General features: G+C 41.7%; 1 protein-coding gene across 4 annotated transcripts in view; it reads left to right on the plus strand.

Moving 5' to 3' along the window:
* PPP2R3A (protein phosphatase 2 regulatory subunit B''alpha) overlaps positions 1–12,558 on the plus strand; it is a 148,724-nt gene that overhangs the window by 101,651 nt on the left and 34,515 nt on the right. For all 4 annotated transcript variants that reach the window (XM_079795331.1, XM_079795329.1, XM_079795330.1 and 1 more), the window contains one exon: positions 3,266–3,355. In XM_079795331.1, the coding sequence (XP_079651457.1) occupies positions 3,266–3,355 (90 nt within the window). The remainder of the gene's footprint in view (positions 1–3,265; positions 3,356–12,558) is intronic.

Consider the following 12,558-nt stretch of genomic DNA (forward strand, 5'->3'; position numbering starts at 1 on the left):
GATATCTTCCAGTAGTTGTTTTATGTATTTGGGTGCACCTGCATTGGGTGCATACATGTTTACCAGAGTTATATCCTCTTGTTGTATCGATCACTTTAGAATTATAAAGTGGCCTTTATTGTCTCTTGTTGTGGTCTTCACTTTGAGGTCTATTTTATCAGGTATAAGTATTGCTACCCCAGCTTTTTTTTCATTTCCATTTGCCTGATAGATATTTTTCCATCCCTTCACTTTCAGTCTGTGTGAGTCCCTTGTTCTGAGGTTGGTCTCCTGTAGACAGCATATATATGGGTTATGTTTTCTTATCCATTCAGCCACTCGATGTCTTTTGATTGGAGCATTTAATCCATTTACATTTAATGTTGTTATTTTTTAAAATTTTTCTTTATTGATTGTGGTATTACATATGTGTCCTTATTCCCCCATTATCCCCCAGCCCCCCCCCATTCATGCCCTTACCCCCCTATTGTCTGTGTCCATTGATTAGGTTTATATGCATGCATATAAGTCCTTTGGTTGATCTCTCCCCCTTACCCCCACCCTCCACTACCTTCTCTGAGGTTTGAGGTTCTGATCAATGTTTCTCTGCCTCTGGATCTGTTTTTGTTCATCAGTTTATGTTGTACATTATATTCCATAAATGAGTGAGATCATGTGATATTTATCTTTCTCTGCCTGGCTTATTTCACTTAGCATAATGCTCTCCACAATGTTATTATTGATAGGTACTTGTTTGTATCCATTTCTGTACTTTATGCCTGTGTTCCTTCCTCCCTTTCTGTTTCTTCTTTTTACAGCATTCCCTTTAGCATTTCTTGCATTGCTGGCTTGGTAGTGACAAACTCCCTTAGCCTTTTTTTGTCTGCAGAGCTTCTGATTTCCCCTTCAATTTTGATTGATATTCATGCTGGATAGAGTATTCTTGGATTCAGTCCTTTGCTTTGCATCACTTTGTATACCTCCTTCCATTCCCTTCTAGCTTGATGTTTCTGTTGAGAAATCACTTGATAATCTGATGGGGGATCCTTTGTAGGTAACTCTCTGTCTCTCTCTTGCAGCCTTTAAGATTCTCTCTTTGTCGTTAACATTTGCCATTGTAATTATGACATGTCTTGGTGTGGGTCTTTTGGGATTCATCTTGCTTGGGACGCTCTGTACTTGTATAACTTTTTTCTTCCCCATATCCAGGAAGTTTTCTGTCATTATTTCTTCAAATAGATTTTCTAATCCTTGCTGCTCCTCTTGTCCTTCTGGCAGCTCTATTATATGTATGTTACTTCGTTTTGCATTGTCCCAAAGTTCCCTTAGGCTCTCCTCCTGCTTTTTAATTTTTTTCTCCAGTTGCTATTCAGATTGAGCTTGTTTCTCTAACTTATCATCTAACTCACTAATTCGGTCCTCTGCTTCTTCTAGTCTACTGTTGAAACCTTCCATGGTGTTTTTGATTGTAGCTATATCACTTTTGATTTCTTCCTGATTTTTGCATAGGTTGTTGATTTTCTCATCCATCCGGTGTATGAACTGTATGACCATTACTCTGAATTCTTTTTCGGTCATGTTGCATGCTTCCGTTTCACTAATTTCCTTTCTTGGTGACTCCTCATTTTCTTTCCTCTGGGGATTGTGTCGTCTCCCCATTCTGACTATCACCAGAAGGTTCAAACGTCGAGTTGTGTGGGCCTGGGCTGTGTGCAGTGGGAGCTTCGCACCACCTGAGTGTCACTGAAGAGCTCCGACACCAAGACTTGTGGCTGCCATGGGTTGGTGGGAGCCACGTTCGCCCAGGATCAGAGTCACCGGCGCTCAGTGTGGCCTCGTGCGCACACCTAGAATCAGAGACTCCGCCTGCGCCTTGCTGAAACAGAGACCCTGCTGGCATGTGCCAAAAATCAGAGTCCCCTAGCACATGCCAGGAGTCAGAGTTCCCCTGTGCCCACACCAAGAATCAAGTATCAGAGTCTCTGTTGCTTGGTGTGGCCTCGCACCAAGAATCAGGGTCCCTGTGTATGCATGCGCCAAGAATTGGAGTCACTGGCTCTTAGTGTGAATGCACTGGGAATCAGGGGTCCCAGGCACACGCGATTAGACACAGATTCAAGTCACTGATGCTCAGTGCTGCCTCTCGCCCGGAGAATCAGGGTCCTGGTCAGTTTGGAGGACAAGTTGCACAGTAGCACTGGGTCAGCAGGAGGTCCACTCCTGCACTGCGGAAAACAGACTTCCGTGTGCGTTTGCCCAGAATCGAAGTCAGGTGGCACTGCGCCCTGTGTGAGTGTGGGGTTTGGTCACCCAATTGCATTGCAGGGAACAGATTCCCAGTGTCCACGCGCTCCCAGGCTCAAATTGCTGTATCTGCGCTGTAGCCTGTGCAAGGGGCGGGTCTAGCAGATCCTGTGGTACAGCCGCGAGCCTGCGGAAGGGGGATGGGCTCTTGACTCACAGAAATCTGCAGTGGGATGTCTGGATTCTTGGTTTCTGTGGGTCTGCACCTGTGGTCGCAGGTCTCTGTCCCCGGTTTGCATCTGAGACCAGACTGGGTGGTGCTGAGGCCAGGATCCTGGTCTCAAGCAGCTCTGTTTTTCTTTTTTTTTCCTTTTTTTAACATATATTTTATTGATTTTTTACAGAGAGGAAGAGAGAGGGATAGAGAGTTAGAAACATCGATGATAGAGAAACACCGATCAGCTGCCTCTTGCACAACCCCTACTGGGGATGTGCCTGCAACCAAAGTCCATGCCCTTGACTGGAATCAAACCTGGGACCTTTCAGTCCGCAGGCCGACGCTCTATCCACTGAGCCAAACCGGTTTCGGCGTGCAGCTCTGTTTTTCAAGATGGCATGGTCTCTGAGCCTGCGCTGGCCGCCCCCCGAGTGTCCACGGTGGCAGCAGGGCTCCGCCGTGTAAGACAGCCCGGTTTGGCAGCCCCTTGGAAGACCTGCAGGATCTAGCTGTTCCAAGCTCATACACACACACACCACACATGTCCACACATTCCTCTATCACTCCCTCACTCTCTCATACTCTCTCCCTCCCTACCTTCCTGCCGGTCGCCATCTTCCTATCTCCGACAGTATTAATTTTTTAATATATGAGCATTAGGCCTTTATCTAAATGTAGGTAGCAGTATTGATCCTGGTGATTATTTTTTTAAGTTTAACTTAATTTTCAAAGTAAGAAATTACTTTATTTGTCTACCATCCTACTAAATTTATTTGAGTAATTGCTCAGGAAACTAAAAGCTTGTGTTTTGTTTTCCTTTCTCAGGGGAAAAACAGTACAGAAAGAGGGAAGAATGAGCTATGCAGATTTTGTTTGGTTCTTGATATCAGAGGAAGATAAAAGGAACCCCACCAGGTATGACTTCTAAGTTTCCTTTGTCAAAACAGGAATAAACCTTGAAAAAGTCATGATGTATACCTAGTCAATGCCAACTCAGCCCCAAGGTGCCGAGATGGATTAGACTTGGTAATAAAAGCCTCTCAGACTGAATCCAGAGTCTCACAACATATCAAGAAAAGTGCTGTTATCCCCAGAAACAACGGTGAAGTGACATGTGAGCTATCCTGAGGGATGAATAGGACTAGCAAGCACTTATATGGAATGTGGGAATAGATACTGTGAATTTCATTTGTTTTATGATCTTTACTAGAGGCCCAGTGCACAAAATTCATGCATGGGGCGGGGGGTGTCCCTCAGCCTGGCCTGCACCCTCTCCAATCTGGGACCCCTTGGGGGATGTCCAACTGCCGGTTACGGACATCTCTCTCGCAATCCAGGACCACTGGCTCCTAACCACTCACCTGCCTGCCTGCCTAATGCTCCTAACTTCCCTCCCCTGCTGGCCTGGTCGCCCCCAACGGCCCTCTCCTGCTGGCCTGATCACCCCTAACTGCCTCTACCTCAGCCCCCACCACCATGGCTTTGTCCGGAAGGAAGTCGGACATCCAGAAGATGGCCGGTCGACCTGGTCTAATTAGCATATTACCCTTTTATTAGTATAGATAGATTATATAGGATAGGATTGCTTAAATGGTTGGGGGGAAAGCCTTTTTCAGTAGGAGGAGATACTCTTGGCAGACAAAAATACATAACCCCTATATCTGGACTGATAGCCAGCCATATGCACTATACTGCCAAACCGATTATTAAAAAACTAGAGACCCGGTGCATGACATTCATGCACTGGGGGCGGGGGGTCCCCCTCAGCCCAGCCTGCCCCTGGGGAGTAGTGGGCCTAAGCCAGCAGTCAGACATCCCCCGAGGGGTCCTCAGTGCTGCCACCGCTGGGCTCACCAACCATGAGCCCAGCTTCTGGCTGAGCGGTGCCCCCCACTGTGGGAGTGTACTGACCACCGGGGGCAGCCCCTGCATTGAGCGTCTGCCCCCTGGTGATCAGTGTGCGTCATAGCAACCGGTCGTTCTGCTCTGCCTCCTAGGCAGCCATTGGCTCCTCGTATTCACCCAGATTTGGTTCTGATTGGTCGGTTTCTATGCCAGTCAGCGTTAAAAGCTCTGCCTCCTAGGCAGCCATTGGCTCCTCTGGGAAATCCAGAACAGCCCCACCTTCCCGTCAGCGCCAGCCCTTCAGTCACGCCCCCAGTCTGCTACCGGATGTATCTCTGGCAGCTCTGAGAAGCAGCACCTCAGGTCTGTGCTGGTGGCAATTTTGAATTCTCATCCCTGACCTAACCTTCTTACAGTGCAAGCTCCGTGAAGGCAAGCATTTGTCTTGTTCATTCTTAGTTCACTCATAGACTTTACCTGTGTCTATGCATATATGCTAGCACCGCATGGTGACTGGTCAAACGGTCGTTTCGGTCACGGTCACTGCCTTTTTATATATATAGATGGGTTCAGTAGTGAATTGGAGAGGGAAAGAAGAGCAAGTTGTGGATAAAGCCAGTATCACCTTGATACCAAAACTAGACAAACACAAGAAAATAAAACTACAGACTAGCATCTCTCATGAAGATAGACCCAAAATACTAGCAAGTCAAAGTTCAACTTCTCATCTTCTCAGACCCCTCTTCCAGAATCAGCAGATACCCCAAGGGAAAGATTATCTCAAATGCTAGGCTCTTCCTCTCTGGATTTCATTCTAAATCTGGATGCTGTAATTTTTCACTGCCCTATTAACGAATTTTTCCTCTATATTCTCTTAATAGAGAGGACTAAGCCAAAATATTCAGTTCATCATTACCAGAAGCAGATCAAACTTTTCATACCTTGAGATCCATCACTGGATCTCTACTTAGAAAATTTTGTCAAAAGAGGTTATTTTGAACTAAAGTTTTCTTTGTGTCCCTTTTCTGCTTTGTGCCTTTCTCCTGCCTAACAGCTAACATATTCTTGAGGTTTTACTCTTTGTCCGGTAACAAATATTTCATTTGCAGTGGCTTATTTAATCTTCATGTCACTACGGGTTTAGGTCTCATTTGTTCCATTTTATAGTTGAGGAAACAGAAGTTCTGAGAGATTGCACACCTAGTAAGTGACCTAGCTTGGATTCAAATCCAGGTCTGTATGACTCCAAATCCTGGGTTCTTTATCTCTATAATGTATGGCTCGTCATATGAGACAGCATGTTTACATGTCTATCTTCTTCTCAAATAGGCTATGGACTCTCTAAAGGAGAGTTCTTTTGGTGTTCTGAAATTCCTTCTTGCTTAAGAGACTCAAAATGTGGCCAATCATAGAAGAAAGTTACTTCCAATTTTGACTTGTTGATCTTTGTTTCCTTGGTGCCTACTGGCACTTACTAGCCACCCAGTGTATTCGTTCTCAGTGCTTCACTTCACATTGCTTTTCCTAAAGCAGTTTAATGAGCAGAAGACCATTAAACTTCACTTGTAGCATAATGAAGAAAATAGCTCTACATCAAAATCAAAGTCTTATTTTACAAAATGTAGTAGGCAACACTTTACAGAAATCAGGTTTGTGGCTTATGAAAGACATGGGTGGAAAAAACAAGTTTCATGAAAGAAATAATACGTTTCTTTCTCACATTGACGTTTCTCTCTCTCTCTCTCTCTCTCTCTCTCTCTCTCTCTGTCTCTGTCTCTGTCTCTGTCTCTGTCTCTGTCTCTCCCCCTCCCTTCCACTCTATCAATGGAAAAATATCCTCAGGTAAGGGTTAACAAAACAAACAAATTAAAAAAACGATTAAATGTATGAAGGCTCTTAATATTTCTTAAGGCTTACAAATGGGAATTTAATCAAGGGTCTTCAAGAATCTTCTCTTGGGAAGTTTTCCTTTGCCATAATCAGTAGTTCTTTATAGAAAAATATTGTTCCTTGTTACCAGTTAATGCTATTGGCTTCATATTCTGTGATTAATTGATGACATGGCTATACTTGCTACCCTAAGTGACAGTGCTAAATGATGACATAGCCATAATACAGTGTGAATAAACTTCTGGTGAAGATAGCAACTTAACCACATGTAGTACTTTTGGCCTCTTTTTAAATTTCACTTAAATGACAGTAAAGAGAATTTTCTTCAAGGAATATATCCATAACAAAGGACAAAGGAGAAGATATAACAACAATAAACATTTGCGCCCTAGCTGGTTTGGCTCAGTGGCTAGAGTGTCGGCCTATGGACCAAAGGGTCCCGGATTCGATTCCGTCCAAGGCACGTACCTTGGTTACAGGCTTGTCCCTGGCCTGGGCCCTGGTCGGGGTGAGTGCAGGAGGCAACCGATAGATGTACTTCTCTCTGTCTTTCCCTCTCTCTTCCACTCTCCTTAAAAATCAATGGAAAAATATCCTCAGGTGAAGATTAACAACAAAAAGATTTGCAAACTGGAAAGTAAATACACTTAGCAGACTCTTTGAATCCCAAGTCACCAGAGTTAAAGACCAAGAAGTAACTAGATATACCCAGCAAAAACCTCCAAACAGTCAGGACTTGGGGGTATCAAAAACATTGGAAGTGGGGGCAAGGTAAAGATAGAGCCAAAAATCATGAGAGTTTATAGAAAGTTGATCTCTAGAACGTCTCCTCTACCGAGGCAGAAGGCTGTGTGCGTTATTCCCTGGAGAGTATAAAATAGAGGGCCTCTGGACTGGGAGCACTAGGTTCAATTGAAGGTGCGGGTCCACATTGAAAACACATGAAATGAATACATGCATAGTGATTGCTGAGATGCCCAGTCTTCATTCTTCATTCAACTTAAATCTCCTGGCAGAAGACTAAAAGATGTTTTTCTGCAAAATCTGACCAGCCCAAGAATAAAAAGCAGAATATATGACATCAGGTCATCCCCAAGGAAACAATCCAGCCAAATCACTGTACAGTAAAGTACAGTGTCCACAAACGCATAGGTTAGAACTTTCAGCTTTTTAGCATTCACTCTTAAATATTAGCAGTGAACAAAGGATCACTAAATACCTGAGTAAAGCCTCTTACATAAAAGATAGAAATCAAACTAATAGAAGATGGGAAAAGTAACTTAGATGAAGCAGAATTTCAGGGAGAAGAAACCTTCAGCAACAACAATAATGATGACAACTGTTATTGTTTTTTAGTATGTTTTTATTGCTTTTTAGAGAGAGAGGAAGGTAGAGGGATAGAGAGAGAAACATCTATGAGAGAGAAACATTATCAATAGGCTGCCCCTGCACATCCCCTAGTAGGGATCAAGCCACAGCGGGGGCATATACCCTGACCAGGAATCAAACTGGCACCCTCTTGGTTCTTGGGTCGACGCTTAACCGCTGAGCCACCTGCCAGGCAAGACAACTGTTTTGATATCCTCAGGGAGATAAGAGAAATTACATTCACAGAATGATACTTTGTATAAAAGGAACATTTAGGTAGCCAAAAAAGAATTCTGGAAAATCAAAATTATGATAGCAGAAATGGGGGGTAGGGTGGGGAGAGGGGGAAGTTCAGAAGATTAAGTTAAGAAAATCTTCCAGAAAGAAAAAGAAAAAAGAAGCAATAGAAAATAGAGGCAAGATATGAAAATAGAGAAGCAGTCCAAAAAATCTAACATAACTGGAAATTGAAATGTAATATGTGTAATTTTAAAATTTAGCCGTAAGAGACATATCAGCAAGGTAGACAGCATATAAGTTTCCATTGTTCATATCTTCCCAGAAACATCAATTTTAACTATGATGCACAAAAATACCTTCACAAGATATAAGGATTCCAGATGAGAGGCTGCAGCATCCAGATGGAGTACATAAATAAGAAAAAATGCATTGAAGAGGGTAGAAAGGAAAATTATTCCCTAAGTTCAGGCTGCTCAGCATGTGAAAGACACTCTCCCCCTGGGGGAAGGAGAGTAAGTGATACCATAAATACACAGAGGATCACAAGAGATTACTGTGAACATATGTCAGCAAATTGGATATATGTTCATAGTAGAATAGTGAATGAATTCATAGAAACATACAACCTACCAAGACTGAGCATGAAGAAAGAAAATCTGAATAGACCAATAACGAGTAAGGAAATAGATCCCAAAAGAGAAAAGCCCAAGACCTGATGACTTCCCAGGAGAATTCTACCAGTTAAAGAATTAATTCCAATTCTTCTCAAACTTTTCAAAAAATTTTTAAAAGGCGAAACAGCCGAAACTGGTTTAGCTCAGTGGATAGAGCGTCGGCCTGCGGACTCAAGGGTCCCAGGTTCGATTCCGGTCAAGGGCATGTACCTTGGTTGTGGGCACATCCCCAGTAGGGGGTGTGCAAGAGGCAGCTGATTGATGTTTCTCTCTCATCGATGTTTCTAACTCTCTATCCCTCTCTCTTCCTCTCTGTAAAAAATCAATAAAATATATTTTAAAAAAAAATTGGAACAATTCCAAACATTTTATGAAGCCAGCATTACCTTTATACCAAAGCCAAACAAGGACACTACAAGAAAAGAGAACTGCAGGCCAAAATTCTTGATGAACTTACATGCAGAAATCCTCAACAAAATGCTAGCAAACTGAATTCAACAGCACATTAAAATGATCATACACCATGGTCAAGTGGAGTTTATCCCTAGGATGCAAGGATGGTTCAGTACACAATAAATCAATAAATGTCATATAACACATTAGCAAAATGATGGATAAAAATTATATGACCAACTCAGTATTTGTTTTTTGTAAATATTTTTAAAGTATGTTTTTATTGATTTCAGAAAGGAAACGAGAGGGAGATAGAAACATCAATGATGAGAGAGAATCATCAGTCAGCTGCCTCCGCACGACCCCTACTGGGGATTGAGCCTGAAACCCGGGCATGTGCCCTGACCAGGAATCCAACCAGGACCTCCTGGTTCATAGGTCAACACTCAACCACTGAGCCACACCGGCTGAGCAGTGTTTGCTTTTTGTTGCCTTTGCTTTTAGTGTCAGATTTAAAAAATCACTGTTAGGACATATGTCATGGAGCTTATCACCTGTTTTCTTCTAGGATTTTTATGGTTTCAGGTCTTACGTTCATATATTTAATCCATTGAGTTAATTTTTGTGTATGGAGTAAGATAGTAGTCCAGTTTCATTCTTTTGCATGTGGCTGTCCTTTTCCCAACCATTTTTTGAAGAGACTTTCCTTTTCCTCATTGTGTATTCTTGGCTCCTTTGTCATAAATCAGTTGACCATATATGTGTGGGTTTATTTCTGGTCTCTTTATTTTATTCCATTGAACTATGTTTCTGATTTTCTGCCAATACCATACTGTTTTGAATACTAAGCTTTGTAGTGTATTTTGAATTCAGGTAGTTCAATGCCTTCAGCTTTGTTCTTGTTGCTCAAGATTGCTTTGGCTATTCACATTCTTTCGTGGTTCATACTTATTTTAAAACTGGAATTTTGATAGGGATTGCATTGACTCTATAGATTGATTTGAGTAGTATGCACATTTTAACAATATTCCAACAATCCTTGAGCATGGAATATCTTTCCATCTATATGTATCTTCTTTATTTTCTTTCATAACTGCCCTGTAGTTTTCAGTGTACAGATCTTTCACCTCCTTGGCTACATTTATTCCCAGGTATTTTAATTCTTTTTGTTGAAATTATAAAGGGATGTTAATTTCACTTTCTGCTAATTTGTTAATTATAGAAATGCAATAGATTTTTGTAATTGATTTTGAATCCTGCAATTTTACTGAGTTCATTTATGATTTCTAACAATGTTTTAGGATTTTCATCTGCAAATAGTAACAGTTTTACTTCTTCCTTTCCATTTGATGCCTTTTATTTTTCTTCCCTAATTATAATGGCTAGAATTTCGAGTACTGCGTTGAATAAACGTGGTGAGAATGGATACCTTATCTTGTTCCTAATCTCACAGGAAAGCTTTCAGCTTTTCACCACTGAATACGTTAGCTCTGGGTTTCTTATATCTGGCCTTTATTATGTTGAGGTACCTTCCATTTGTGCCCATGTTGTAGAGAGGTTTTTATCATAAATGGATATTGAATTTTGTCAAATGCTTTTTCTGCATCTATTGAGATGACCATACTTTCATTGATTTGTGGTTACCATGAAGTTTACCTATAACAGCTTATATTAAAAACGGTCTATTTCAGTTGATAAGAACTTAAGCTTGAACAATAGTCTAATGCTCTAGATTTTTACTCTCCCCCTTCTGCTTTTTATGTTTTACTAGAGGCCCGATGCATGAAATTGTGTGTGGGGGGGGGGAGTACCTGCACCCTGCGCAATCTGGAACACCTCGTTCCTAACCGCCTGCCCGCCTGCTCAATCCTTACCGCTTGGCTTGCCACTCCTTATTGCCTGCCTGCTGGCTTCTTAGTGCTGCTGCAGAGGCTGGAGTGGCTCCCGCCACCGCCCCTGCACTCACCAGATGTGAGCCCTGCTTCTGACTGAGCAGCGTTCCCACTGTGGGAGCGCACTGACCACCAGGGGGCATCTCCTGCGTTGAGTGTCTGCCCCCTAGTGGTCAGAGCGCATCGTAGCGACTGGTTGTTCTGGTCGTTCCACCGTAATGGTTGCTGGACTTTTGTATATAGAAATGTCACATTTTACATCTTTTTGTTGTATCCCTTAACACATTAAGCGCCAAGCCTGTTTTGTCTTCCTTTCTGTTTAGCCTGTGATATCCGATTTCACCGATATGCTGGTGGCACTAGTGACTCACCGGTCCAGATGGAAACTATAGTGTCAGTCACCGTGACTGACATGGTGCTTAACATGTTAACTAATTATTTTAGTTATATTTTTACTAATTTTGTCTTTTAACGTTTATACTAGCTTTATAAGTGATTCATATACCTTTACCATATGTTTACCTTTACCCGTGAAGTTTATACTTTTATGTTTTCTTGTTATTAATTAGCACCCTTTCTTTTCAGCTTGAAGAAAGTCCCTTTGTTATTTCTTGTAAGGCCAGTTTAGTGGTGATGAACTCTTTAAGCTTTGTTTGTCTAGAAAATTCTCTCTCCTTCAATTCTGATTGACATCTTTGCCAGATAGCTAATGTGGATATTCTTTGTTGGAATTATTTTTCTTATAGCACTTAGAATATATTGTACCACCTTCTGGCCTGCATAGTTTCTGCTGAATAATCTGCTGCTTGTGTTTGGGGGGAGCGGCGGGGTTCTCTTATACATATGAAGTTGTTTTTCCTCTTGCTGCTTTTAAGGTTATCTCCTTGTCTTTAATATTTGACATTTTAATTATAATGTGTCATGGTGTGGGTATTTTGGATTCCTCTTATTTGGAACTCTCTGGGCTTCATGGATCTGGATGTCTGTTTCCTTCTCCGTGTTAGGGAAGTCAGCCATTATTTCTTCAATAAGTTTTCTGCCCCTTTCTCTCTTTCTGCTCCTTCTTGGATCCTGATAATGTGATTGTTTCTCTGATTAATGTTGTGCCTTAAGTTCCTTAAACTATCTTCATTTTTTTTCATTCATTTTTCTCTTTGATGCCAGGCAGGGAAGAAACAAAATACTTTAAGAAAATATCCAAGAACTTAAAGGATACTTGTTTCCAAATTGAGCAGGCTCTCAGCCCAGCAAAATAGGTGAATTAGGCACTTAATAATATTTCAAAATACTAGCCACACAGAGAAACCTCAACAGGCTTCAAAGAAAATAGAAACTAAAAAAAAGACATGTTACAAAGGACCAGGTATCAACATGACTTTAGACTTTGCAACAATAATGGATAGAGGACAGTGGATCAATGCCTTTAAAATTCTGAAGGAAAAGCACCACCAAGCTATAATTCTATAACTAGCCAAAATACCAACCAAGGTAGGGGGCAGATAAAAGGTATTTTCAACTATTATTGGTCTCAAAAAATTTACCTGCCGTGCTACTGAAGGATGTGTTTACACTAAACAAGGAAGTAAACTAAGAATGAGGAAAATGTGAGATACAAGAAACAGGAGAAAGGTGAAAGGAATCCCTAGAATGAAACTGTGAACCAGGCCCTGACATCAGCCAGTTCAAATTAGAGTAGGTCAGAAGGAACCAAGAAACACTTCATCAAGAAAATCCAACTAGTGGGATACATGATGGGACTAATTATGGATATAGAAAACTGGCAGAGATTTTTTTGGGTTAAATTAGTCATACATAC

Source organism: Cnephaeus nilssonii, assembly GCF_951640355.1.
Source record: "Cnephaeus nilssonii genome assembly, chromosome: 17".
Taxonomy (NCBI): domain Eukaryota; kingdom Metazoa; phylum Chordata; class Mammalia; order Chiroptera; family Vespertilionidae; genus Cnephaeus; species Cnephaeus nilssonii.